This window comes from Triturus cristatus, chromosome 9 (assembly GCF_964204655.1).
Source record: "Triturus cristatus chromosome 9, aTriCri1.1, whole genome shotgun sequence".
In the NCBI taxonomy this organism is placed as follows: domain Eukaryota; kingdom Metazoa; phylum Chordata; class Amphibia; order Caudata; family Salamandridae; genus Triturus; species Triturus cristatus.
In genome coordinates, this window is record NC_140592.1 from 722,522,130 (window position 1) to 722,550,077 (window position 27,948).

At 48.0% G+C, this 27,948-nt stretch overlaps 1 protein-coding gene across 2 annotated transcripts in view; it reads left to right on the forward strand.

The window, feature by feature from the left end:
- The window catches only part of LOC146798603 (muscarinic acetylcholine receptor M1-like), a 422,152-nt gene that overhangs the window by 67,589 nt on the left and 326,615 nt on the right, over positions 1 to 27,948 (forward strand). The window contains exon 1 of one of the 2 annotated variants that reach the window (XM_085625906.1): positions 3,741 to 4,865. The exons of the other annotated variant lie outside the window; for it this stretch is intronic. Within the exon in view, the coding sequence (XP_085482032.1) occupies positions 4,772 to 4,865 (94 nt within the window). The 5' untranslated portion in view covers positions 3,741 to 4,771. Of the gene's footprint in view, positions 1 to 3,740; positions 4,866 to 27,948 lie in introns of those variants that run through there. 2 annotated transcript variants of the gene reach the window in all.

Consider the following 27,948-nt stretch of genomic DNA (forward strand, 5'->3'; position numbering starts at 1 on the left):
GTATTACATGTAAGTTCCATCCATCAATCAGAGGTTTGCGTGGCTACTCACCCGTGAGGGTCTCAAGGCAATGGGGTGGGGGGTGCTGATCCATCTGGGTGTGGAGGCTCAGTCGAAGAGCAAGGTCTTGTAAGATATCCGTTTACAGAAGAAAGGTGGCTTCGATTTTAGACGTTCTGCAGCCGGTAAACGGAGTCCATTGCGATGGGTTCTAGCAACCCCTATCAAGTGCCAGAAGATCATTGAGTTTGTCATATATGCAATTTAGCCTCACACTGCACAGGTTTTTTTAATATGACTATGCACCACAGTCAAAAACTGCACACTAAAATTCTGGCCTGTGTTAAAACGTTCTGTACAGAGGTTTACAACTTTTAACTATTATTAGTAAGAAAATGCATAAAACACTGCATTGAGCACTATTCAATTTCTAAATGGATCAAAACGGCACGGTCTGCTGAAATCTAACCTATATAGCGTATTTTCAGTAGATGATTTTGTTAAAGAAATCCCTGGGTTAAGGGTTCTCCTGAAAAGAGACTCTTTTGATGTAGCATGGTATACAGCCTTCGAATTCACAAAGCCCTTTTTTTAATGTAAGTCACAATTCAAAATGTGTGGAATGATTCTGGTAGAAATTGGGTTTTTGGTTGGGGGATATGAACTCTAAGCAACAACCACAATGTCAGTCCCTGAAATAACCTGTGCTTAACCCTCTGGTAGCTTGGCCCAAAAGCAGTCAAGCTTAACTTAGAGGCAGTGTGCAAATTATTTATGCCAAACCAAATTGGTAATAAAGTGAAAACAACACTGAAGAGAAATCCTACATCAATTTAGAAAAATAGAATAAAATCTAATCAATCATTTGACACCAAAATAGCAAAAATCCAATCAGTAGAACCGAAGTTATGATTTTTTTTTAAAGTTTTTAGTAAAAAATAGCTCCTAAAAGTTCAAAGCACCAAGCACTGACATCTAATTGTGGTAGACTGGGGCAAAGTTGAAAGTTATGTCCACCGCGATGAATAGGGGTTTGGGTATATGAGGTGGTGTAAATCTGGATGTTTTAACACAAAACATATTGGTGGCCAGATTCCCTTAACCGTGCAATGATCAAAATGCTGCAAATGCTCCTTTGCAACATGTTTGCTGCTTGGGAATAAGAAATTAAGTAAACGGTTTTGTTGCCAGTCGATATCATAAAAGGTTGTGTTGCCAGTCGATATCATAGAAAGATTTCAGTGACAACCCAAAAATGGCGGAAGCATTCTGAAAAAAATATATATATATATATTCACTATTAATTTCACTTATCTATATATCTGCATGTGTAATACAGCGTGACGAAGAGAGATGTTTATGCTTCAACGGTATTTGTTTAAAAAAGCAGACTGACATTGTATGATTTCTCATGCTTTCTTACTGAAAAATAAGGCAAACTGATATTGTATCACTCTGTATCATTTGTCACGTCTTAAAAGTGTAAACAATGTTTCATTCATTACATATTTTTTAACAAGAAAAATAGAACAAATTCAGTGTGCTCTCTTTTTTTCCCCATGCCAAAATATGTATGTAACATGTACTGGAGCAGTTTGCTCCATTCCTCCTTGTTTCAAAGACAAATCAGTGCAAATGTTTAATCCAATCTATTGATGGACATCCTCGTCAACATCTCAGTTCCTGACCAGAGCTATTGTCAGCCCCTCCTTGTAAGTCGGCCGATTCCTGGAAAAATAAGCTGCCTATATCAACTCATTTCTTAAAAAAGGGGACCCACCCAATATCCCCATATATGACAGAACTTTCAATGGTTGTCGCCGAAGCAAGCTGATTGCAAGAGGTGCCTTTGTGTCCAAGCAGGATCCTGCCAGAAAGAAGCAAAAGATAGGCACAAATCGCCATATAGGAAAGCATCGAGCTCACCGTGGACTCTAATGGAGTAGTGACATGCCTGACGCCTTTGATATGGTCCAACATCCCACTCTGTACCAGAGACTCGAACTGAATGAGATTCAAGGCGCCGTCCTACACTGGACTGAGTTCTCGTTCTCTCTCCCTCCTTTCTGCTTCGACCCTTTTGCCCTCTGATGCAGGAGTCCTTCAAGAATCCACCACTGCCTCCCTCCTCTTTAACGAACACCTCAGAAAGCATTCAGAGCAGTTCTTCATCTGCAGTTCTCACTGGTACAACTAGGTTGACACATAAATTTCAATAAAACTCCCAGCAATAAGTCATTTGGTGGAAATGAATTATCATAACCAAATCACAGCAATAATAGAGATACAATCAGGCCTGTGGCAAATGGACCACCTACAACCGGTCCACTATTTGACTAAAAGAGCTTGGCACACTTCCTTACCCATTGCTCCAAATAGGGATTTAAGATGTGGTCAGGGGCTTGAACTCCTCCCTGACCTATCAACTTAACCAAGTAACAAATGGAGCCTTTTATTTGATGAGATGGCTACATCAATGTTTTCCTTACTTGAGATTCCATCAAAAGGTACGAACTACTTAAATCTAGTACTCCACCTGCTAGACTACACCAACGGTAGACGCCTTGGAACTTCACTTTAAGTGAACACACATTAAAATAGCCAATAAGTCTGGCATTGGCAGTCAGCCTTTTGGCTTATTTAATGCCTGTTTTTTGTCAAAGGTTTTGAGAAATGTTACTGTTGGGAGTGCTGCTAAAAGTAAAAGTACTTTTTTTTAACTCCGAAAGTACACATTGCTATAGAAGCCCCTGGCATTTAAACGAACTACTTTTGTGTGCCCATGTTTTACTTGTGAAAGACAAAAATACCATTATTTACATTGAAGTTAGCAAATGACTTGAGTGGACTGGCCGGTTCCCATGCTGTAGTAGGTGGAAGAAAAATGTAAATTGCACATCAACGGAACAAAGTATTAAGAAGCCTGGCTGAAAGCCCCAATACCTATTTGACTTATACATTTTTGAAAAACACAAGGTCTTTGGATAACACCAGATTATTAAAAGAGCTATAGAGAATCCAGAATGCAGCGAGATAACTTCTTAACCTTAATATCAGGTCTCATGTTTCTCCAGCACTTCAATTTCTAAATTGGCTGCTCTGGGGGTACACCTATCAGTTTCAAATTAATGTGCAAAGATCATTGTCCAATTGCCCACTTAGGATCCGCACTTCCGCCAGCAAACACTGTGAGACAACCAAGGCGGATCACTTTGATTAAAGCTCACTCTGCTACCATATCCCGTTTTCTTAAATAACTTTTAGGGGGGGGGGGCGGGGGTAGAAATCCTTCTGGCTCCTAATGTCTAAAATAGAGAAAAAAACTTTTGCAGCAAGAATAGGAGTCAATTATAACCGTCCTAAATTCTAGATAGCACTTAAAAATTGGCTCTAACAGTGCTATGTTATTATAATTAACCCAGGAATTAGAATCTTATCCCCATCCGCAGACGTGTCTGCTCTCACATTATTCATCAACCCCTCATGAGCAGGTCAGTACAGCAACGCTTCCGCGCCATGTTTAGAGTCCATCTCAAAAAAACAGGCCCCTCCCCCAAACCCCCATACAGCTCAATGTATAACTTAACTGGCAGTCCAGAAAGGATGCCCGGGATCCTGGTGCGCGTTGGCGTGCTTTGTAAGCCCCTAATTGGTAAAAAACGCTTTATAAATGCTGTGCAGCGTGTGACTCTTGAATCCACTGAGTAGAAGGTTGTGCTTCAAATGTGAGACTCGCACTGAGAGAGACGGTGTAGCAGGAGTGATGCTTGCATTCAGTGAATGAGACAGGGTTCCAGGAGTGAGACTTTCATCCAACGAGAGACGACGCACTCCTGCGAGTGACGCGCGCACCCGCTGACTGACACTGCCCTCCTGCGGCTCTTGAGGGTGAGGCACGCATCTACTGAATGACGATGCCGCACAGTGTGTGACACTGCGCCAGTGAGACACGCGGGTGAGACGCACAAGCATTGAGTGAGGTTTCAGGCACCGTTTGGGAATGAGCGCTGAAGGCGGACAAATGAGCTCCTTTGTAATTCTTCCGCAAATCCCCGCGCTCCGGGCAAATTTATTGCACTGATTCAGAGGAAGTAACGGAGAAACCTGTGCCTGATTTATCTGCCAAGTTTTTTCTTCCAAAGAAGGCAGACAGAAGCATTCCACCTCAACTCCTGACACCAGGGCCGGAGCAGCCGCGGCTTAAGCTCTTTTACTACAATGTGTAGCACACACTGAGCAGCTGGCATCGCAGCGTTCGCCCGAGAAACCCCCTGAACTGTCCGCACTGAAAAGATGCTGCTGAGACAGCCTGCCCGATAGGACCTTTTTCAAGTTTCACCGGCGTACCAGGAGCTAGAGGTCGCGAATTCAGATGGGAAGATAGCGCCGCGTCGCCACACAGTCCCCGCTGCCACCTGACGCAAAGCGAGGATCCCTCCCTCCCCCTCTCTGCCCCGTTCCCGACTCCACACACCTTCCCTGTGCAGAAACTTTCTCTAGCGCTGGGCGACGCCTCCTCGCGCGCCACGCCGGCTGCGCTCTCCTTAGGATGACTTGTCGGCTGCTCGAGGCAGGTGCGGAGAGCTCCGCCGACACGGCCTTCTTCGAAGGCGCGCGGCCACAGGGAGCGGCGAGGCAGCGCGTGCAGGACGACCTCCAGGGTGCCATGCGGGCTCCTCCGCCGTCCCCTCAGACTCCGGCGCGCGAGGCCTGAGCGCCGAGAGACCTCTACACTCCCAGCGCTAGCCAGTCGGGAGCCTGGGACAGAAGTATGTGCCTGCGCCACATGCCATTTTGGATACCGAGGTCGCCATCTGGACTCTGGAGTTTGCCCAAGAGTGAGAAGGACAGGCTTTACCCGGCAGGTAAAATTGTGTGTGTGTTCTTTTATGTGTGTATTTTTTCATGTGTGCAAGTATACGTGATTGTATGTATGTATGTCTGTGTGCGTGTCTCTATAGAGGTGTCTGTCTCTTTGTGTGTATTTATGGGTGTATCTTTTTTTAGGCGCAAATCTGTGTTCCTCCCTGTGCGTTTGTCCCTGTGTGCGTCTTTGTGTCCGAGTGTATGTGTGTATGTGTGTTTGGGTGAGCGCGTGTCACCGTATACGTGTCTGTGGGAATATGCAGGGACGTAACGCAGGCCCCTGGTCCGCCGCCCCCCCCCCCCACCCCCCACCACCACACACACACACACACACCCTTCTGGGCCCGAAGACCTCAGGGGTTCTCATTTCAGCTACCAATGAATATTTGCGATAAATGGGAGATTTGGTGGCCCCTCGTCACATTCCGCAAGGTAGGCATCTTTTTGCGATATGACACTGGGAGTGTGTATATGTGTCTGCGTGTGTGTATGAATCTGTGTGTCTTTGTTTGTCCCTTTATTTGCGTATGTTTGTGTCCTAGTGTGTGGGTTTGCTACATGTGTTTGTTTATCTGTGTGTATGTAGGTTTGTCCCTGTGTGTGAGTGTGTAGATCTGTGAGTCGGTACAATTGTCTGTGTGTGTTTGTGTGTCTGCTTGCGTGAGTGGCTGGCTGTTGGTGCCTGTATGTCCCCAATGTTTGTCTTTCGGTGTGTTGTGCCATTTTCTGTACCAGAATGTTATATTCCATTCCTCCACTGTTAAAATAATGTCATTGTTGCGAGGATCGCTACAGCACCCAGGCATAGGTTGTAATGTGAAGAGGGCTTGAAAGAAGTACATCAGAAATACAGCAGACTCGGGTCTGTGTCGACTGTACCCCTCGTACAGGAGTAGCATAGTTTGCTGAATAATTTAGAGAAACCCCATCCCTCCTCTGACTATGTGCAACTTTAATGCAGACACGAAACCGTGACCCTTACTATGAAGATACGAATTACCATCCGCCCTAATGTGGGTACACGCCCTCCGTGATAATTGGGGTACAAAGCATCACTCGCTGTCACAATATGGGCACCAAATGAATCTACGGTTTGCATACTACACCCCTGGCAGTGTGGGCAGGGAACACCCCATATAGATGTGGGTATGCAGTGCTTTAAATGGGCCGGTACTGTTCGGTGCGGAGTACCGGCACTTTTTTTATTTTGAGAGGGAGAGTACCGGCACTTCTCAAGAGAGACGTAATACTTTTTAATTGGAGAGTACCGGCACTTCTCAGAAACAAGCAGGTACTCTGGTACTGAGTACCTGCGCTTCTATTGTTACGTTATAAGAACTGGGTATGTGAATGAAATGTCTGATAACCGAGGGAAAAAACGGGACCCGTGAACATAACACGTCAGTTCCACCACGCGTTCCGTTGTAACTCACGTACGACTGTCTCTGCTGTTCCCTCGCCGTGATGTGGGTCCGAGACGCTCCAGGGCTATAATTGGTAAGTAAACACCTCACTAGTAGTGTGGATATGAAACTTCGCCTGTAGTAATTCGGATTTGAATCGTCCCATGTAATGCGATAAAACAACCCATCGCCTTACGAATTAGGCCTTGGCGATCACGCGACTATAAAAGAGTTGTTTATCGTATAGTCGGAACGAAATAGGTGCGGAAGTGAGAAGCAGCCCCTGATACGCGAGTGTAAACCATCACCTGCCACTGTAAGGGGTGTTCACACGCAGTGGCAAAAACTGGCATCTCACAACTTAAAGTAACTTTTTAAAAACTTTGTAAACTATTCGTAGCGCAGCACTTGAAAATAAAAGTAGACAACTGTATCGGCCATTCAGAGCAGTCAGGGGGGCTGGAACTGAACTTCGGGAGGGGGCTAACACGTTAATAAGGTGGGAAGGGGCTAACAATTCAAGCAGTGGGGTGGAGCCAAATATTTAGCGCCAGTATGAGAAAATGTAATGCCAAATTGTGCATTTTAATTGTATATGACAACCCAATAGGATTGGAACAAACATGTTTTATGGATTTGATACTTTACAGGCAATTGACAGCGATCTTTAGATAGGGTTTTGGTGCAGACAACCCGAATGCATCTTCTACAGATCTCAGTACAAAGCACACTAGATTTGATTTTTCGCAACTTTTTAAAAAAGACAACTCTTTTTGCCAAGTCCTTCTGTGGCAGGTCGAGGTTCTCATGAAATATTTACCATTGCGTGTCCAAGAAGCGATCCTGTCCAATTGCTGACTAAATGTATTACTGTCCAGTGGGGCGTTGTAATATTTGCATGTGTGCAGCCGCATGAATGGGTGCATGTATCCAAATATGGAGCTCAGTGGGACACCACCACCTGATGTTGTGCTGCGAAGAAATCATTATAGGGGCTAAACGTCTCCACTGATGTTTTTAAGCAATGGACCCGCAAGAGCAATACCACCTCTTTACAGCATAATTTAAAGAAAAAACCAATAATCACTGTTTCACAATATATCGTAACTACCCGATGTCGAATCAAGGGTTTCCATCCACTATACATTTTTTGTGACATACAAAGAGAGAAAAAAATACATAGTTTTCAGTTTCCAAACAGTACTAAGTTGCTATATGGATTCAAATGAACAGTGGGTTATAGTAAGTGCTTCTGCTATGATATACTGATATGGGCAACTATTAAAATAATGACTGATCCGATCACAGGCTCCATAAAAACATATGCAGCTTGAATTTGTCTGACTCAACATTCCCACTGTAAGTGTTCTAGGAATTGCGTTTGTGATGTGTGTGCAGGTCTCTCGGTTTGTGGTTTGATGTTTTCTTAATCATGACTAACATCTCAGTGACTCCTAGCGGACTGCTTGCATAGTTATTTTACTGCCACAGACTTGCCACAGACTAAAAAGGGTTAATTCCTACCAGAAATACATTAGCATAAGCCCTAGTGTCTAAGAAGAGTACACCCAACACTAGCATTCAGAGGCATGTTTGAAAACATAGCTGTAATTGGAAGAAAAAAGGAGGGACTTTTATTGTGTGAAGTTATACATGTTATCCACATTTGCGTAGTACAGTTCCACCATTTTATGGGCCCGTAGTAGTTTTAAAAGAGGATGTGTTTGTACATACAAGTTTGGCTTTTGCTGAGCCCATCTTTATATAGGTTTTACAGACTAAGGAAGAGAGGCTTTTGCCCTGTTCTCTCTCACTAAACTCTAGCCTTGCATACTATCTAAAGAACTCTGCTCTGTTGTTCATCAGATCATTTGCTGGTGTTTTCCTCAAGTGCTATAAACTACACGGTGGCTGCTTCAAGCACCTGAAGTAAAGACACAGGTGGAGACTAAGATGGGTCTACAAAGGTATAGGTGGCAGCAGAGAAATTGGCATATTAAGCAAGGTCTGGTCTTCCTTGTGTGCCATCAATATCTATCTATATTCGATCTTGAGAATCCAGGGATGTGTTAGACATTTGTATTGAGCTCTATTGCTATTAGTATGATCTCGCATTGTTCTCAGGCTCAGGTATATTGTACTATGTTACAGGTGCATTTTTGTCAACCTTGATATCTCTTATTGTGGACAGGTTGCATGCTACTCCGTGAGAATGTTATGAATGCAAGATCCTGTGTTTGTCCTGTGACTTTCATGGGCAGTGTTTTGATATTACGAGTCAGACTAGAATTGAGCTCCTATTCCATTTTTTGCTGTGCCTATGCATGAATATGAAGTGAAAAGGAGTGAGAGACAGGTGGTTTAGACATTACATTCCAGTGTATGGATGGATACATGAAAGCAGTATGGCCTATGTGGAAAGTGCTTTGATGTATGTGTGTGTTAGAGATTACTTAAACCTCGTCATAAAAAGTGTGAAGCTGCACATGCACATATTGGTGTAGAAGAAAAGCGTGAGGACAGGTGCGTTTACCTATACGTGCCATTTTTTGCAGAGGTCTGTATTTCCAGTTCAAATCATTCTAGAATATGGTCCAGGATGAATCATTTACAGCCTTTCATGCTGTATTCCACAGAATACAATCATTAGCAGTATGGGGCAGGACCCTTATACCGTGTGCTATTCTAAATGGACAGTGAGGTCCACGGTGAGTGCTGATAGCCCAACCTATAATGGCATCAAGGAAACAAATGAGTGAGGGTCAACTGAGTGATTCTGAGGAAGGGATGTGTTTAAGTTACTTAACAAGAGAGGAGAGTAAGTAGGTTTAGTTAGAGAAAGGGCATGATGAGAAGGGAATGGCAAGTGGCCAGCCCTTACCTTACCCGTACAGATGGAAGACAGCCATAACCTCTCCACTCTTCATCTGGAGCTCACACCCTTTATAGGAAAAGGTGCATTGCTACTGTTCATGTCCCCAACTTCCATTTCTGCCCATTCATCATCATTTTACTCATTTGACAGAATGTATGCATTGTGCATGTATCCCTGTTACGTTTCTCAGTCGTGTGACTAGCTTCTTCAGTCCAGGTTCTTTCTTTGCTTTCTCATAGTTTGAGTGCTGTTTATCCCATTATGAAATGAGAACTACAAATCCAAGACTGCAAAGGAAAAACATGGGCTTGACTATCTAATTATACATGGCCCTACTGCACAATCTCTGTTTACCCACTTTTTAGTGTAAACAGACAAAGAGTAGCCCAATGCCCTTCTAACTACCCAAATGCCTAATTGCTCCCTATATGTTGTAGTCGAAGAGACTAGGTGCTGCTTCCCAAGGCAAGATACTGAAGTATGAAAAAAGTGATGGATTGAATGCTTGAATTAATCTCAACCACAGAAAATGACTCAGGCCCGCATCCCAGTCCATTGTTATTTTGCACACCATGCCACCCCAGTTGATATCCAGCTGTATGCAAATCAGTCTTCACCCTGCTCCAATGGGAACAGTCCAGCCCGAAATGCCAAGCCAGGTCCTCCCTTAACCAGAACACAGGCAACCCAGGACCAGTTTTGTCTGCTATGGGCTCATCAGACGGATTTAGCTTGGTCCCAGTGAAAAGGTAAATGCATCACTCTGGTCATTCATGTATGACAACCAAACACTCTCCCCATAGGATTACAACAAATACAGTACTCTTTCAACAGCTATTTTCCTGCAATGTAGCTGCTACCCAACTAAAAATGCACTTCCCCACTGCACCACACATAGGAGTATGAAGCGCTATATAAATGCTAAACTACAATGCAGCTCTTAGCCCTATGCCCCTATCCCTGTACTCTTAGCCCAGCATTCATATTTCTTTGTTCATAACTTTGTACCCATAGAGGTACACCCATAGACCTCTAGCTAAAATCATACATCCTATCGCCATAGTCGTGTATCTCCAACACTTAGTCTTGAGTCCATAACTCTTTACCCTTAACCCTGCATCTTTAACCCTGGAATTATGTCCTCTCATAGTTTACATCTAAACTAATACATGCTGTTGATATATATTTTTAGATATTGTATGCTCTGATTATTTAGGGGAGACAGAACTATCCATATTGTCCTGCACATGATGGCTACAAATTGCCAAATCAACCGAAACGCATCAACGTTTTATGTGTACAGAATCTGCTTAAAATTCTGATACCATAGATGTGAAATCGTTTGACTCATTAGGAATCTTGATCAATGATTATAGTGGATCAGCATCAACTAAATAGACTTATTTTTACTGTCTTATTGACTTCTCCCTTGCTCTTTTAGTTATTTTTGAGGGTTCATTTTGCGCCGCATTGGGGTGTTTTTATAAGCTATTGTATGATACTCTGTGATGTAATTTTTAATGTGGAACTTTTTATATATTAAGTGCTGATATTTATTGCATGTAAATTACACGCCAACTGTCATTGTGTTGAAGAACACGTCATTAAAACTTTGTGCATTTTTATATCCTTGTGGTACTTGCTTTGGCAATAGAGAATGATTCTAAAATAGCTTGTTTGATGACTGATTGTTTTGGTATGGTTTGTTGTAAAAACTTGTGGATGATACACAAGTTTTCCAAGGGGAGATTGCAACTTTACTGTTTTAAACGGTGCTCTGTCCCCTTGTTCGTGGGGCCCCTCTCGTTTTTTGATAGACTAGAAAACCTCTACTGAGCGAGACCGCAGGACTGGCTTTAGCGCTGGCCGCTCCCGGTGCGACAATCACCGTTGGCGCCCCCACACCCCATTACCGCCTCCTCGGATTCTCTTACTACCACCGGGCAAAAGTGCCCCTCATCTCTCCAATCATAAATTATTGCCAAACACAGTGACCCCCTGAGGTCAGCGCCCCCTCCACAGGTCGGCACCCAGTGCGGCCGCACCAGTCGCACTGCCCTAAAGCCGGCCCTGCGAGACAGGCAGAGGAAGGGAGTTGTAAGTTTGCATTTGTCGAGCCGTAGCTTTTTACAGGCTGCCGTTCAAGGCCTACGATAGTTCTTAGTAGTAATTGGTAAATTGTCCTCTAGGAACACAGATATGGTATATATTGCAATTGGAAACTCCACCTCTCCTGGGTGAGACATTTCGTTACAGTAAATCATTTGGTGTGTGTCTTTTGCGGCACACAAGATGGGCCTGAGGAGGGATTTGGGTTGCATGCCAGAATGCGGAGGGAAATTATTTTGTGATGAAAATATATTGTAGCCTATGTATCAAAATAAAAAATATTGTGAAGGTAAGTATGTTGTAGAGAAGTACAGATTTACTACTCTAAACTCCACCTCTGCATACCTTAAGAAAAAATATATATTTATGTGTATACATATGTATATTTTTTCAAAGAAAGAAAAACCAATGGTTGAAGTGAAATTATAATTAAGTGTTGGAATAAGTGGAGCTAATGTTAAACAAAACACAATAGCCACTGAAATACACTTATTGACCTGAGTGCAAGATGGCGGCTGAGTGATTAAGCCGTAGGTGGCTTCCGAGGTGACGGTGATATTCTTAAAAAAAGTATAAGATGAAATACTAAAATGTTGAACCCCCAAGTGGGAAGCATAAGAGCAAGCGGTTGAGCCGAGACTGGTCGAGCCTTACCTGGTTTGAAGAGCTGGGTTGCGGTGCTGGTGGAGATCGCAGAACAGCTGATTGCTGGGGTTGTAGAGGTTTCGAGCAGGAACTGGCCCATACCTCAAAGTGGAGCAGGGGGGACGGGTCCCCAACTTGCATGAGTATTATGGGACCAAAGACCGGCGCAAAAGGCAGAGACGCGGCCCTCCATGCCAGCCCACAGGAATCCCCACAGAGAAGCGTGGCAGAACTCGAGACGGCTCCAGTTACGGCTCCAGCTACGGCCCACGAAGCTCAACTTACGGACATCCAGTGGAAACTGGAAAAGTGTGAAAATTTTCCGGAATTGGAAGGCTGGAACTGGCCTCAGGAAATACAAAGGGCACCCCGAGTTCCGTATACTATGCGACAGCCAGCTCGCCCAGACGCTAAACCAAGGGCATTTCTGGGTTACTTCGGAAATTACAGACTGAGACAAAATGTGTTTGAAAAGGCGAGACCGGAAGCGCAGCGAGCTGCGGAAGGGTTTGCGTTTTTCACTTGACCAGATTTTTGCCACATCACCGTGGAACGTCTGCGCCAAATGATCAATCACTTTCAGGTGAAAGGAGCACAGGCTTTTCTCCTAAATCCGGCACGACTGAAAGTAATCTGGAACGATCAGACTAGTTTCTTCAAGTCGGAGATCAACGTGAAGGAGTTTTTAGATGCAGGGGGGAGATGACTTTTTCCTCTTTTTGGTTTCCTTCAACTTTGTCTTTGGCGCAGAAACTTCCCGACTACGTCCAGGAGGGATCTTGATTAATTAGGGCTCCAAGTGTATAGTGATAAGCAGCTTGTCTTTTTTTGGGTGTTTTGATTGTTTGCTTTCTTTTTTTCTCTTCTCCTCACAGCTCTTAGTAAAGTGGGGTAGGTAACAATAGATAAAAAGTGTGATGAGATATTAAAGGCACAGGGGGGACTATAAAGACACACATATTTATCACACAAGTCACCATCGGGAGGGCACCACCGTTCATCAACCACAGACCTAGGTAGGTCTATTGCTTCACAAGGCAGGAAGGGGGAGAGGGGTGAGGATGGGGTAGGGGGAGGTGGGGTGGAAAAGGGGGTAAAAAAAACTCAGAAAAGCAGAGCATTGTCGTAACCTGAATAGGAGGATTGAATTTAATTTGAAGGAATGGTTCAAGGGGCAACCCAGGTGTCAAGCAAATTTTAGGGATGGGTATGCTGACTAGTTGTTCTGTAAATATTGGGGGCTTGAATGATACGGGTAAGAGAGGTAGGACAGGTGAGGTGCTACGAACATTGGGTGCTGATATCATATGCCAACAAGAAACCTATATTCCTTGGCAAAAGAGAGGGCTCAATGATATCCCTGGGTATATTCAGGTAAACAGCTCATCACAGTCTACCACGACTAGAGGCGTTGCAATCCATGTCTCTAATCGGATGCCAGCCATCAATCGAACTCTGTCAGATAAACGGGGCAGGTAAGCGATTGCCTTAATACCTAGTGGATTAACATTATGTACGATCTACGGGTCGAATTTCGATGATCCAGATTTGCTGTTAGAACTCGAACTGGCATCCTGGCCATCCCCCTTATTATCTGTGGTGACTTTAATATCCATTTAGATACACATGGTTTCGTTAGGGGAGGGTATCAGGGAAGGAAGCCACAAGTTTTTAAAGCATTAAAAGCTCTAGTGGACAGTAATGGGCTAGTGAATATGTGGTCTCATAAAAAATCCGGGGACTCAGGGTACACCTATTTTTCGTGCCCACATAGGAAGTATGTCAAGCTTGATTACTTTTTTGTCTCCGCCTCTCTTAGAGGGGGCTAACATCAGGAATTTACCTAAGGTCCTGTCGATTCACAACCCTCTGTTGCTGGAATTTGAGGCTCAGGGACATGAAAGATCTTTTACAAAATGGTTCTTTGATCGGAAACTCTTGGCCACTGAAGGATTTATGGAACATGTGAGGGGGTGGACCAGGCAGTTCTATGACATGAATAGGTTCAGCACCTCGAGGGAAATTGTGTGGGACGCGTTCAAAGCAGGGCTTAGTGGGGAGATAATCAGCTATGTGGGGTTTCATAGGAGAAAACAGAGAGAGGCATTACAACAACTTACGGAGGAACTCTCTAAATATGAGGAAGAACATATGGTGGCTATAGTTCAAAAGCAGGAGGAGCTACAAAATCGCCTAGAATTAAAAGTCATAAGCACCAAGGCTAAAAATTAATGGATTTTACAATAAAACAGTTGCTGAAATGTTCCAAACCCGTGTTAGGGATCACTATGAATATGGAGAGATGACAGGAAAACATTTGGCACTCCAGTTAAAACAAAGGGCAGCAGTAACAATATCTCAAGGCTAAAAAGGAAGGATGGTAAAATGGCTACTGAGCCCCAGGATATATTAAAAATATTCGCTGAATTCTATGAGGATTTGTATAGCTCCAGGGGTAGTACACTAACAACAGTAGGCACAGGAACCAATGTAACTGCTCCAATTATTCAAGAACTAGAAGAAGATATCGCAATAAACGAGGTTATTGAGGAACTCCAGGCAATGGTTTCGGGTAAGGCGGCCGGCCCAGATGGGATTCCGATGGAGTTCTACAAAGTTTTACAGATAGATCTAGCACCCCTGTTGTTAGACCTGTTCCTGGCGGTTCAGCAGAATGGGATTCTGCCGCAATCTTGGCAGGAGACTAACATAGTCATCTTTCTGAAAAACGGCAAAGGCTGCAGAGGATCCAGCCTCATATAGACCCATCTCTCTGATAAATGCTGACGAGAAGCTATACTCCAAGATTATTGCGCTTAGATTAGCAAAAATAATCGCCTCCCTGGTGAGTCCATGGCAGCATGGCTTCATTCCAGGTAGAGGAACAACGGACCATGTCCGTCGCGTAATATGATTATTTTATATAGCGGAAGCTTCAGGAGAGCAGATGTCGCTGATACTACTGGACGCACAAAAAGCCTCTGATCAGGTCGAGTGGGCATACCTGTGGAACAATCTAAGAACTAATGACTTTGGCCCACATGTATTAACAGCCCTAAGAGCAATGTATGTACAATCAAACGTGAAGATACAGCTGATGGGGAGGGAATCGGAAAGAGTCAAGATCACTCGTGGCACAAGACAGTGCTGCCCCTGCTCCCCTATCCTTTTTGCGCTCTATATTGACCCCTTAATCGGATCAATGCTAAACGATCGGGCCATCAAACCAGTAGTGGTCAGGGGATATAACACCAAAGTGTTAGCTTATGCTGACGATATAGCAGTTGTTACCCCTGACCCATTAGAAGCTATAGGAAGAATTGAAGACCTTGCTTTGGAATTTGGCAGGCAGTCAGGCTACGGTTTAAATACCGATAAAACAAAGATTGTCTGCTCTAAATCCACTCTATGTCAGGATCCACGGAGGCAGCTATATATTTAGGGATAAACATAGCTGCGGAGGTTGGGACTATATGGGATATCAATTCGGCGCCTCTCCTAAAGAAGATAGATGAGGATTTAAAAAGAATGGATAATCTACATCTTTCCATAATAGGTAGAGGTAATGTCTTAAAGATGACAATGTTTCCTAAGATTTTTTATCTACTCCGATGTATACCGTTAGAACCATCAAATATATATATATTTTTTTTAAATAGATGGGATGTTCTCACAATTTATATGGGGCTATAAAAAGATCAGGAGATCACTGAAATTAATTACTCTACCACAAGATCGTGGGGGATTGGCCATTCCCAATTTATTATATTATCATTGGGCTATAACGTTGCAGCAAATGACCATCTTATTGAAACCTAAAACATGGTCGAAGCCACGTTGGGAGGTCAGGATAGGGAAGTCCCCCCTTCCATTTATGAGTTAGCCATAGGTGATGCAGCACCAGGAATTGTATTGAGGCAGCTGGAGGGTAGCTATTATAAGAGAACACGCTTCAAGCCCCTAAGAGCAACCTGGAATGTTTGGTGGAAGGCCAGTAAGATCTTGAAAATCCCAAAGGTGCAGAGATATTTATTGCTATGGCGATCATCAATATTCCCGGCTCCACTCTACAACAAAATAGGTAGAACCTGGGGACACGCTGGAATTAATAATCTAGGATATATTTCTAACCTGAATGGGATTATGTCATTTGAAGAACTCCAGGAACAATTTGGTGTCGATCCTAGGACATTCTTTAAGTATGTACAAATCAGGGAGACAACTAAACCGGTTGTTTCGCAGCTTACTAGTTTAGCTTGAATCCCGTTGTTAGAATGCCTATTGTACAGGCAGCCACGTGTTAATGATTTGTATTCAATACTGATGAGTGCTAACTCAGACGACATAGTCAGGTCAGAAAGTGCGTAGGCGGATAAACTTGAGAATCAGGATGTTGATCTGTGTAGATCTTTAAAGCTGTCTAAAATGATATTTCTATCTGCTAATCTCAAAGCCCAACACATTAAAACAGTATTCAGATTATATTTCACGCCAGCAAAATTGTTCGCTTGGGGGAAAAGGGAAAACAACTATTGCCCAAGATGTGGACAGGGTCCTGCAGATGTGGCTCACATGTTTGCCGATTGTGGCAAATTGCATGTTTTGAAACAGAGGATTGAAACTTTCTTGTATCAAACCACAGGGCGGGCGGTCCCATTAACTCCAACGATGATATCATTTGTCTTTGATGAGAGCTTACAGATTGAACCGACTCAAATATATTTATGTTTTATGGTAACAGCAATTTTCTGTATAATGATTGCCTCAAAATGGAAAGATGTATGCCCTCCAACATATCAGGAGTGGTATGCTAGACTTTTTCATGTGTACAACTTGGAGATGGTGTTGTATATAAATGTAAAGGTAGGAAAGCGAAGAAAAGGGGTCGTCAAGTATGGGGGCCTTTGATGGAGTAAGAGGAGATATAGGAATATTGAATTAATTAGTCTGGCTGAAAGGTGTTTCCTTCTACGACTTAGTCTCATTCATCTCCTCCTCTTTAAAATATTCTCTACCTCTTTTAAAATGTTCTTTTTGTTATCCCTCTGTTTCTTTGTTTCTTCTTTTCTTTATGCCTCCGTGTTCACTAAAGAAATAGATCGGGTAAATTAAAAGGAAGTTAATTATGGTCAGTGTGGGAGCTGGCCTCATGGCGTGGTCCTGTTTCCCCGCGCTAAGCCGCACGAGGTCCCATGCCCATCGGGGCCCCTCCATCTTGGATTGCACGTCACTCCACGTGACCACCTGTATGACCCTGCTCTACCCGGCCTCGGTCCCAGCGAGGTCCGACATCGAGACGCCAACCCCTGGCTCGGGGGATACCACGTGAGCCCTTCCCACTCTCGGCGGAGGGCAGTATCGATGGGACCCCCTACCGTCTCTCCACACCTGGGTGTGATCACCCCACAGCTCTCTGGGGCCTGGCGCCTCTCCTGCTGGGCGGCTGGCCGCCCCCTACCCGTCCTCTCCGCCCCCTCCGGGCGCACGGGTCCGGACATCAAAGGGCCCTCGTCCTATATCTGGGGCGACCCGACAACAGGGCAGTAGTTGTATCCTGGAGTCGAGAGCCCTGCTGATCGGATCGCGGCTGACCCTACGAAGACGACTCACCCTGAACCACCCCCTTGAGCCCTGCTGACGACGTCGCGGCTCCACCGTGCTTAAAGACCTTCACGAACCTTTGGGGCCCTGCCGACGCTGTCGCGGCCCGACCTTGTTGAACCTTACCACCAGAGCCCAGCTGACCTCGTCGCGGCTCGACCTAAGCGGAACTACCATCCGAGCCCTGCAGACGACGTCGCGGCTCTCCACATCCGAGCTGCTCTGAGACCCGCATCCAAGGTCTGGCGCAGAGCCCTCCCGTGCCTGGCTGGCACTAAGACTGTCCCGCTACCCTATCCTCTTGAACGAACCCTGAGACTCTGACCGGATCCCTCGATCCCTCTGTAAATATTGCACGTATTACTGCCGATAAAGAATCTAATCTCGCAACTACTATTGAGTCCTGTGTGGTGGTGTTACTGGGCCTAGTACGATCAAGAGAAAGACCTCCCCGAGGAGGCTTCTCAGCGGCGCTCGGCTATACCTTTGCGGTAGGAAGGTGCCGGAATAGTCTCCCCGACTACCCGGCGGGCCTCCCTTCAACATTTGGTGGCCAGCGGCGGGATCCGAGCAAACGCAATCGTACAAGCAAGTAACGCAACCACTACCTGACCAGACGAGAAGAGAAAAAGGGAACCATGGATGGCCAAGAAGCAACCATGGCCGCAACCCTCCAGTTGGAGAAACTGGAGGAATACACCCACAAGGAACTCAAACTATTCTGCAAAGACAAAGGGATCCCAACCACAGGATTGGGCACCAAGGAGAAAATGCAGAAAGCCCTGAAAGCCTGGGCAGAACCCGAGACCCCTCCACCCCGAGCCGAAGGGACCTCGGCCCGGGACGGAAACCTGCCGACCACGGCCCCGACAAACGGGGAGCGAACCATCCCAGACACCAGCCTTTCCCCCGAAGAGATACGAGAACGGGAAAGGGCCCGGACACACGAAATGGATCTTGCCCGACTCCGGCTGGACGGTGAGCTCCTACTGGCAGAGAAAAAGATAGCCCTGGAGCAACTACGACTACAAGAAGAAATCGAGGAGAAGAAAAGGCATCGGGAGCTAGAGGAGAAACGGCTAACCCTCGAGCACGAGAGGAGCCTTAAAGAACTTGAACTAAAAGCTAAAGCTGGGGAGACCAGCAACCCCGGAGCCCGGGACGCCCTGCCCTCGACCGAGCCAAAGGTGCACATCCCCAAGGATGTCGTCAAGGAGTACTATAAAAATGACGACATCCAGCAATGGTTCTGAGCGTACGAGGTAGCCATGACCTCCCATCGGGTACCCCGGAAGGATTGGGGTGCCGGCCTATGGGGGAGGTTCCTCAGCGAGGGCCGGGATACCCTGCTACAACTCCCCGACGCAGTGATGACCTCGTACGACCACATGAAGGAGGCCCTACTCACACGCTACGGACTATCGGCCGAGATGTACCGGCAACGCTTCCGGGACTGCAAGAAGATCCCCGGTACCACATAGGTCGAATACGTGGACTTCTTCAGCCGAGCGTTGGAGGGATGGATCAAAGGGAGCAAGGTCACCTCATATAACGAACTATTCGACCTCATTGTCTGGGAGCACCTCGCCAACAACTGCTTTGTGGAACTAAGGCAACACCTCCTGGACAGTAAACTGACCGAGCCCCGGAAGCTCGCCGCCGAAGCGGACCAATGGGTCAACACCCGGGTCCCCAGGAACCCCGTGGGGGACTACCAGCGGAGCACCACGGGACCTCCCCGCCAGCGCGGCGGAGGAGGGGGGTCCCACCGCAGTCGAGACTTCCCAGCTGAACCGCCCAGAAGTCCGCCACGAGGGCAACCAACCAACCCCGCTTCCCCGACCCAGGGCCGAAGAGGGACCGCCCGGTCTGGACCATGACCGACAGTAACCTGCTTCGGATGCCAACAGACCGGCCATTATGCAAGTGACCCGGCTTGCCCCGTGAACCGACGGAACGGGACCACGGGGCCACCTCCCCGACAAATTGCCGCCGCAGCCTTGGGGGAGGGAGAGGATGAGGAGGAGAACCACGACGACGGGTCCCCCGAGTGGGAACCAGCCGCCATGTCGCTTGTATGCCTAGGCTCCCGAGAAATGGTGCCCCGCGCCACCATCCCAAGCAACACCCAGAAGTACCAACAGTGGGTCACCATCAATGGGCGACGGGCCAAGGCCCTCCGGGACACTGGGGCCAGTGTGACCGCTGTCCGCTGCCATCTGGTGACCCCCGAACAGATCCTACCACATGTCCTCTGCCCTGTCCGGACCGCCGACAACACCGAGAGCATGTGCCGGATGGCCCGAATCCCCTTCGAGTGGGGAGGGGTGTCCGGCACCCTAAAAGTGACTGTCCGCGACGACGCCCCGGTGGACTGCCTCCTGGGGAACGACCTAGAGAGCTCCCCCTGGGCCCAGGTGGAGCGCCAAGAGCATCTGGGGATGCTAGGACTACCCGAGTGGGCCTGCGCCACCACTCGGTCCATGACCGTCCAGCCAGCTGCGGCCCCGGCCCCCGACAAACCGGCGGGCCCCGAACCATCCACCTCCTCCAGCCCGGAGGAACCTGACGAGGAGGCCGGGCCCTCCGAACTTTCTTCCAACGAGGCCGCTCCCCTCAGCGAGATCCCCGAGCTGGCCCAGTGGCGCCACGACGGGGGCCCCACCCGTGAACAATTCCAGCAAGAACAGAAGGGCTGCCCGTCCCTCGAGGGGGCCCGACAGCAGGCGGCCGCCCAGGCTGCGGGGGACCCCTCGGGAACCCACTGGGTCTATTGGGACAATGACTTATTGTATAGCGAGCAGAAAGTCGCCGAACTAGGGGCCAGCCGGGTGCTGGTGGTCCCCCTCCGATTTCGAGAATTCCTCTTGAACCTGGCACATGACGTGCCCCTCGCCGGACATCTCGGGCGGGACAAGACGTAGAGCCGCCTCGTGACCCATTTCTATTGGCCCCGAATGAGACGAGACGTGGACCAGCACTGCCGGTCCTACCCGACCTGCCAAGCTAGCGGGAAGACTGGGGGACGCGTGAAAGCCCCCCTGCAACCATTTCCAGCCGTCCACACCCCGTTCGAACGAGTGGGGATAGACATCGTGGGGCCCCTCGACCCCCGGACCGCCCTGGGCCACCGCTTCATCCTGGTACTGGTCGACCACGCCACCCGGTACCCAGAAGCTGTGCCCCTCCGAACTGTGACCGCTCCAGTGGTGGGCCGGGCCCTGATGGGCATCTTCTCCAGGGTGGGGTTCCCCCGAGAAGTGGTGAGCGACAGGGGGACGAACTTTATCTCGAAGTACATGAGATCCCTCTGGCAACAATGTGGGGTCACCTATAAATTCACCACCCCTTACCACCCCCAGGGGAACGGACTGGTCGAGCGGTTCAACCGAACCCTGAAGGGGATGATCAAGGGCCTGGAAGAGCCCCTCAGGAGGAGATGGGATGTCCTGTTGCCCTGCCTCCTGTTCGCCTACCGGGAGGTACCACAGAAGTCCCTGGGCTTCAGCCCCTTCGAACTGTTGTATGGGCACCCCGTCCGAAGGCCCCTCAGCCTGGTCAAGGAGGGTTGGGAGGCGAACGTCCAGAGTGCCCCGCCCGACGTCTACCGGTACCTCCTGACCTTGCGGAACCAGACTCGAAAGTTCCGTGCCCTGGCAGAAGCCAACCTTGAAGCCAGCCAAGAAGATATGAAACGCTGGTATGACGAGAATGCCTCAGCCGTCGAGTTTGAGCCGGGCCAGCAAGTCTGGGTCATGTCACCCGTGGACCCCTGCGCCCTGCAGGACAAGTGGACCGGGCCCTTCAAGATAGTTGAAAGGAAGAGCCCCGTCACGTACCTGGTCGATATGGAGTCTCCGAGGAACCCCCTCAGGGTCCTGCACGCCAACCGGCTCAAGCCCCATTTTGCCCGAACTGAACTAAGCCTACTACTGGCTACCGACGATGGGGGTGAAAGTGACTCCGAGCCCCTACCAGACCTCCTGGGGTCCTCGAGCCAAGACGGCTCTTTGGAGGGCATCCACCTCTCCGCCACCCTGACACCAGAACAGCGCCATGATTGCCAGAAGCTACTGCAACCCTTCGCTGCCCTCTTTTCTCTCACGCTCGGGGTAACCCCCTGGTGTGTCCACGACGTGGACACGGGGGATAGCCCCCCTGTACGACACCGCACTTATAGAGTGCCTGACCGAGTCCGGGCCTGCATAAAGACCGAGGTCGCCAAGATGCTCGCCCTCGGAGTCATCGAGCCTTCCGACAGCCCGTGGGCCAGCCCGGTAGTCTTGGTGCCGAAGGCTGCCGCCCCCGGCACGGCCCCCGAACTTAGATTCTGTGTCGACTACCGGGGCCTGAACGCAGTTACCAAGACCGATGCCCACCCTTTGCCACGAGCCGATGAGCTGATTGATCGCTTAGGGGCCGCCCGCTACCTAAGCACCTTCGATCTCACTGCCGGGTACTGGCAGATCAAGCTCACTCCCGGCGCCCAAGAACGATCAGCTTTCTCTACCCCCGACGGCCACTACCACTTCCGGGTGATGCCCTTCGGCATGAAGAACGCCCCAGCGACCTTTCAGAGGCTGGTAAATAAGGTCCTGGCCAGTCTCGAAGCCTTCAGCGTGGCCTACCTCGATGACATTGCTGTCTTCAGCGACCACTGGGCCGCGCACCTAGGACACCTTGGGGAAGTCCTGGCCGCTCTCCAAAGAGCCGGCCTCACAATTAAGGCCAGCAAGTGCCAGATCGGTCAAGGATCTGTGACCTATCTGGGCCATCAGGTGGGGAGTGGCCAGGTGGCCCCCCTCCGGTTAAAAGTGGATGCCATCCAGGCGTGGGAGCCCCCCGCCACCCAAACCGCTGTCCGGGCATTCCTGGGCCTCACAGGCTACTACCGATGCTTCATAAAGGATTACGGCAGCATTGTGGGCCCCCTTACGGAACTCGCGTCAAAGAAACAACCCAAGGCGGTGCACTGGACGCCCCGCTGCCAGACCGCGTTTGATACTCTCAAAGCAGCCATGTGCGCTGCCCCTGTGCTACAGGCACCCGACTACAGCAAGGAATTTGTAGTCCAGACCAATGCCTCGGAGTACGGGGTCGGGCGGTCCTCTCCCAGCTGGACGCCAAGGGCCTCGACCGACCTGTGGCCTTTATCAGCCGCCGACTGCTGCCGCGAGAACAGAGGTGGAGCACCATCGAGCGGGAGGCCTTCGCAGTGGTATGGGCTCTCAAGAAGCTCCGGCCCTACCTTTTCGGTACCCACTTCAGGGTCCAGACTGACCACCGGCCCTTGCGGTGGCTCATGCAAATGCAGGGCGAGAACCCCAAGCTGTTACGCTGGTCCATCTCGCTACAAGGGATGGACTTCACTGTTGAACACCGGCCCGGCAACGACCACGCCAATGCTGACGGCCTGTCCCGATTCTTCCGCCTCGGCGAGGAGAACCCCCAAGAAGATGGGTGACTCTCCCTGCCTTCAGCTGGGGGGGACGCGTGTGGGAGCCGGCCTCGTGGCGTGGTCCTGTTTCCCCGCGCTAAGCCGCACGAGGTCCCATGCCCATCGGGGCCCCTCCATCTTGGATTGCACGTCACTCCACGTGACCACCTGTATGACCCTGCTCTACCCGGCCTCGGTCCCAGCGAGGCCTGACATCGAGACGCCAACCCCTGGCTCGGGGGATACCACGTGAGCCCTTCCCACTCTCGGCGGAGGGCAGTATCGATGGGACCCCCTACCGTCTCACCACACCTGGGTGTGATCACCCCACAGCTCTCTGGGGCCTGGCGCCTCTCCTGCTGGGCGGCTGGCCGCCCCCTACCCGTCCTCTCCGCCCCCTCCGGGCGCACGGGTCCGGACATCAAAGGGCCCTCGTCCTATATCTGGGGCGACCCGACAACAGGGCAGTAGTTGTATCCTGGAGTCGAGAGCCCTGCTGATCGGATCGCGGCTGACCCTACGAAGACGACTCACCCTGAACCACCCCCTTGAGCCCTGCTGACGACGTCGCGGCTCCACCGTGCTTAAAGACCTTCACGAACCTTTGGGGCCCTGCTGACGCTGTCGCGGCCCGACCTTGTTGAACCTTACCACCAGAGCCCAGCTGACCTCGTCGCGGCTCGACCTAAGCGGAACTACCATCCGAGCCCTGCAGACGACGTCGCGGCTCTCCACATCCGAGCCGCTCTGAGACCCGCATCTAAGGTCTGGCGCAGAGCCCTCCCGTGCCTGGCTGGCACTAAGACTGTCCCGCTACCCTATCCTCTTGAACGAACCCTGAGACTCTGACCGGATCCCTCGATCCCTCTGTAAATATTGCACGTATTACTGCCGATAAAGAATCTAATCTCGCAACTACTATTGAGTCCTGTGTGGTGGTGTTACTGGGCCTAGTACGATCAAGAGAAAGACCTCCCCGAGGAGGCTTCTCAGCGGCGCTCGGCTATACCTTTGCGGTAGGAAGGTGCCGGAATAGTCTCCCCGACTACCCGGCGGGCCTCCCTCCAACAGTCAGAATAATTTATATATGTATAATGTATAGATGGAAAAATTATGAACTGTACTTGGTCATTATGTTTTGATGTCTGGATTAATTGAAATTACTGCTTCTCTGAATAATAAAATAAAAAACAAAATGGAAAAAAAAAAGAAATACACTAATTGTAGTTTAGTGAACTAACTATAACTTGCACCCCATTATGTAATGTTTATGACCTCGCATATATCACTCATGACATGTTCAATTACATCATTGGTGGCATCAGTCATGACAGTTCTTTCATAGCCTCGGGGCAGAACATGGTTCTAATCTGCCTCAAGACTTGGACTCAGTGCCTAGGCTCTGACAAAGCCCTACATCAAACCTTCTCAAAGCATCAAACCTCCAGTGCACATGGGAGTGAATCCACTCATTTTCCATATAAAAAAGAAAAATCTGTGGGACATTGCACCAGTATTTCACCTCTCTTAATCGGAGAATCCCGTAGGATTTTAAAAGGACTCTCAACACTAGAATTCACTAGTGGCATGCTTCATCATTGAATCCTTACCCACAGCACCAAGTGTGTCTGTGTGGGATTAACCTTCCGAAGGAGGGAGCACTTACTAAGCATGTTGCCAGTGGGTTCTGTGTTATATATATATGAAATTACCCCAAGTACTGAGTACACTTTATTCAGTATATGGGTACTTGGGTAAGGTTTAAAAAAAAGAAGTATGGCAGTGAGGATAAATGAATAGTGCCCTGCATCTCAATCAAGAAAGGTCTACATGTTTCAGCCACCTAAGCCCGAGACGGGTCTCGTGGCTTTCCTCAGGACCTATATCTGGCAGATCTCTATTCTCCTAAGCGTGAGGAAAAAAAACTATTCTCAGCATACATACATCCACTACTAATGGTATACAAATGTATCATAGTATGATGAGGATTACATTCATACATGCATGTCACAAACACTACACACTCCTTTGGTTCACTGGCCTTTGATATACCTATAAATATAAAGAGAAACACATAGAAAAAATGGAGGAAAGGTAACAGTCCTAGTTACGGGATACACTGTCCTGGAAGTAGGTGCCATATCACCAATAGTGAGCACTGCAGTCTCTACAGTATCAGGGGTTGTGTAATGACCTAACAACACACAGAAAACATGCATGAAAATACAGTGCCTTGGTGTAAGCCGTAGAGGCTGTGCTATCTAATACAGCTATCGTTGTATTTGTCAATTCCGCACTCATGCAAGATGATATGCAATGTAGTAGTAGGCAGAAGAAATACCTCAGTATGGAACACATTAAGGTCCATAGGGTATAATAAAGGTGGACAGCCCCTGTAGTCACACACTGTGAAGATGGCACAAAGTGAGATTATCAAAAATAACTTCTCAGTCCTCTTCTAGGTATGCGTCCACCCCCGCGTGGTCTGTAACTTACTTCATCAAGGGGACCAGTCTGGCTGTTGTACCTATTGAAACTTCTAAACCCTGCATCTTGCATCAACCGCGCACTGCAGAGGCTTAAAAACCAAACTGGTGAGGTGCGTTGTGACTCCAATAGATCCAGAGTTGATCCTTTTCAAAAAGAATGCTTTCTGTCTTTCTGGTTGGATTAACTGGAGTTTAAAGAATGACCCAGATCGGGTATTTTACAGTGTGATTCTCTGAAATATAATTGTTGCTTATTTTAGTCATGATATTTATGCCTCTTATGTTGCTTCTGTGTTCGTCTATCCAGATCTTCCTGCAGGTCATTTTAATTTACTTCATGTTACATGAACTGGTGATCATATTTGTAACATATGATGTGTTGCAGTTAATGTGTTTCCTCAATACCCAGGTTTTTTTCCAAACCCAGATCTGTTGTTTTGGTTGGGGTTGCAAAGTGACACACTGCATGAGCTTATGGGAAATGCCTGTGACAGGTTAGAGACCTCCACAATTGTGACTCAGTAGTAGTTCTGTTGATGGGGATGCATGGTCCAGTATTGACCAAATGGTCTTGCAGATTTACACCACTCTTGTGGGCAAACCTTGGTCTTTCAAAATACAGTTGACCGGAATTGATTAGGTGCCAGTTTTTATAATTGATCCTCTAGATGTGATTGGAGGTTATATTGTATGTGGCAACACAGGTTAGGATGTCCTCAGTATGAGGTGGAGAGTCAAGGAATACTTCTCTGTTCTGAATCCAATCTCTCTTCAAGCTTCTCGAGATAATAGAATCTGGATAGCTCCTAATCTTCAATTTATTGGATAGCTCCTCTGATAGTTCTTTGAAGTTGATGATATTGCTACTTACCTTATAGGCAATTTTTATGGCTCTCCTGAGCCATAAAAATTGGCTATAAGGTATGTTCTCACATAGCGACGAGGATAAAAACTTCTGAACTCAAATAGACTCTTCTTTCCCGTGGGTTTTCTGTAGATATTGGTCTTGAGTCCCCCATGTTTAGGAATGATGTTAATATATAAGAGTGGGAGAGTTAATCTGCTCATTCTATGGGTAAATTTCAAATGCCGATCACAGGTGTTCATCCAGGATTCGAAGTTGTGGACTGTGCCCTTGTCCCCTTTCCAGATAATCAAGATATCCTTGTTGCATTGTTTCCACAATGAAATGTGAGATCTGATGGCGCTGTGGTTGCTCAGGACAAACATATCCTCAAAGTGGTGTGCATACAGGCCCCTCACACTTGCGGCAAAAGTGCTTCCCATGTAAGACTTGTCAATCAATCAGGAGTTATAAAGAGTGGCTAATCGCCCAATAGGGTATCCAGGCGCTTTCCGGTCCCAGAGGCTTATTCAAACAGCCAGGTCTTGAGGGCCAATCGGAATTCTGGAGGTGAGGTGATGGTCTAGAGTTGCGTAGGGAGACTGTTCCAGGTCTTTGCTGCGATGTGGGAGAAGGAGCATCCTTCACTTCTGCTTAGGTAGATGCGGGGAGTATGAGCAAGTGAGAGGGCGGTGGAGCATAGTCTTCTCAATGGTTATTGGAAGTTCAGATGGCAGTTAATGTAGGTGGATCCTTGGTTGTGTAGAGCTTTATATGCGTGGGTCAGTAGCTTGAATTGGCATCTCTTCTGTACGCGGAGCCAGTGGAGTTGCCTGAGGTATGGATAGATGTGGGTTTGTCTGGGGAGGCAGAGGATGAGTCTGGATGTGGTGTTCTGTATAGTCTGAAGTCTCTGTAGGAGGTATTTGGCGATTCCTACATAGAGGGCGTTGCTGTAGTCCGGTTGGCTGGTGATAAGGGTCTGTGTCATGGTGCGTTTTGTGTGTAGAGGTAGCCACTTGAAGATCTAACGTAGCATGCACAGAGTAAGGAATCAGGCGGAGGAGACTTTGTTGATCTGTGATCCATGATGAGCTTGTTATCTATGATGATTCCGAGGTTTCTCGCGTGGTCGGAGGGAGTGGGTGTGGGTCCTAGGTCTGATGACCACCAGGAGGCATTCCATGTGTTTCTGCTTTTGCCAAAGATTAGTACTTCTGTCTTACCTGTGTTCAGCTGCAGTTAGTTGTTCTTCATCCAGTCAGCAACACTAGTCATGTAGTCATGCATCTATGGAAGTTGGTTCTGGTGGTGGGGTCGTCAGTGAGTGAGATGATGAATTGGGTTTTGTCTGCATGGGAAATTATGTTGAGATCGTGGAATCTGACGATGTTCACCTGCAAGGCCAGATATGCATTGAAGAGCATGGGGCTGAGGAATGACGCCTCAGGGACACCTCAGGTGATCTCCTTGGGTTTGGAGATGATAGGTGTGAGATGGATCCTCTGGGTTCTTCTGGTGCAGAAGGAGGTGATCCAGCTGAGAGCAGCTCTTTGGATGCCGATGTGGTGGAGTCTTCCAATCAGCATGTTGTGGGATATGGTGTCGAAGTCTGCCGTGAGGTTGAGGAGGACCAGAGAAATGTTTCTCCTCAGTCAAGGAGGGTTAGGATGTCATCA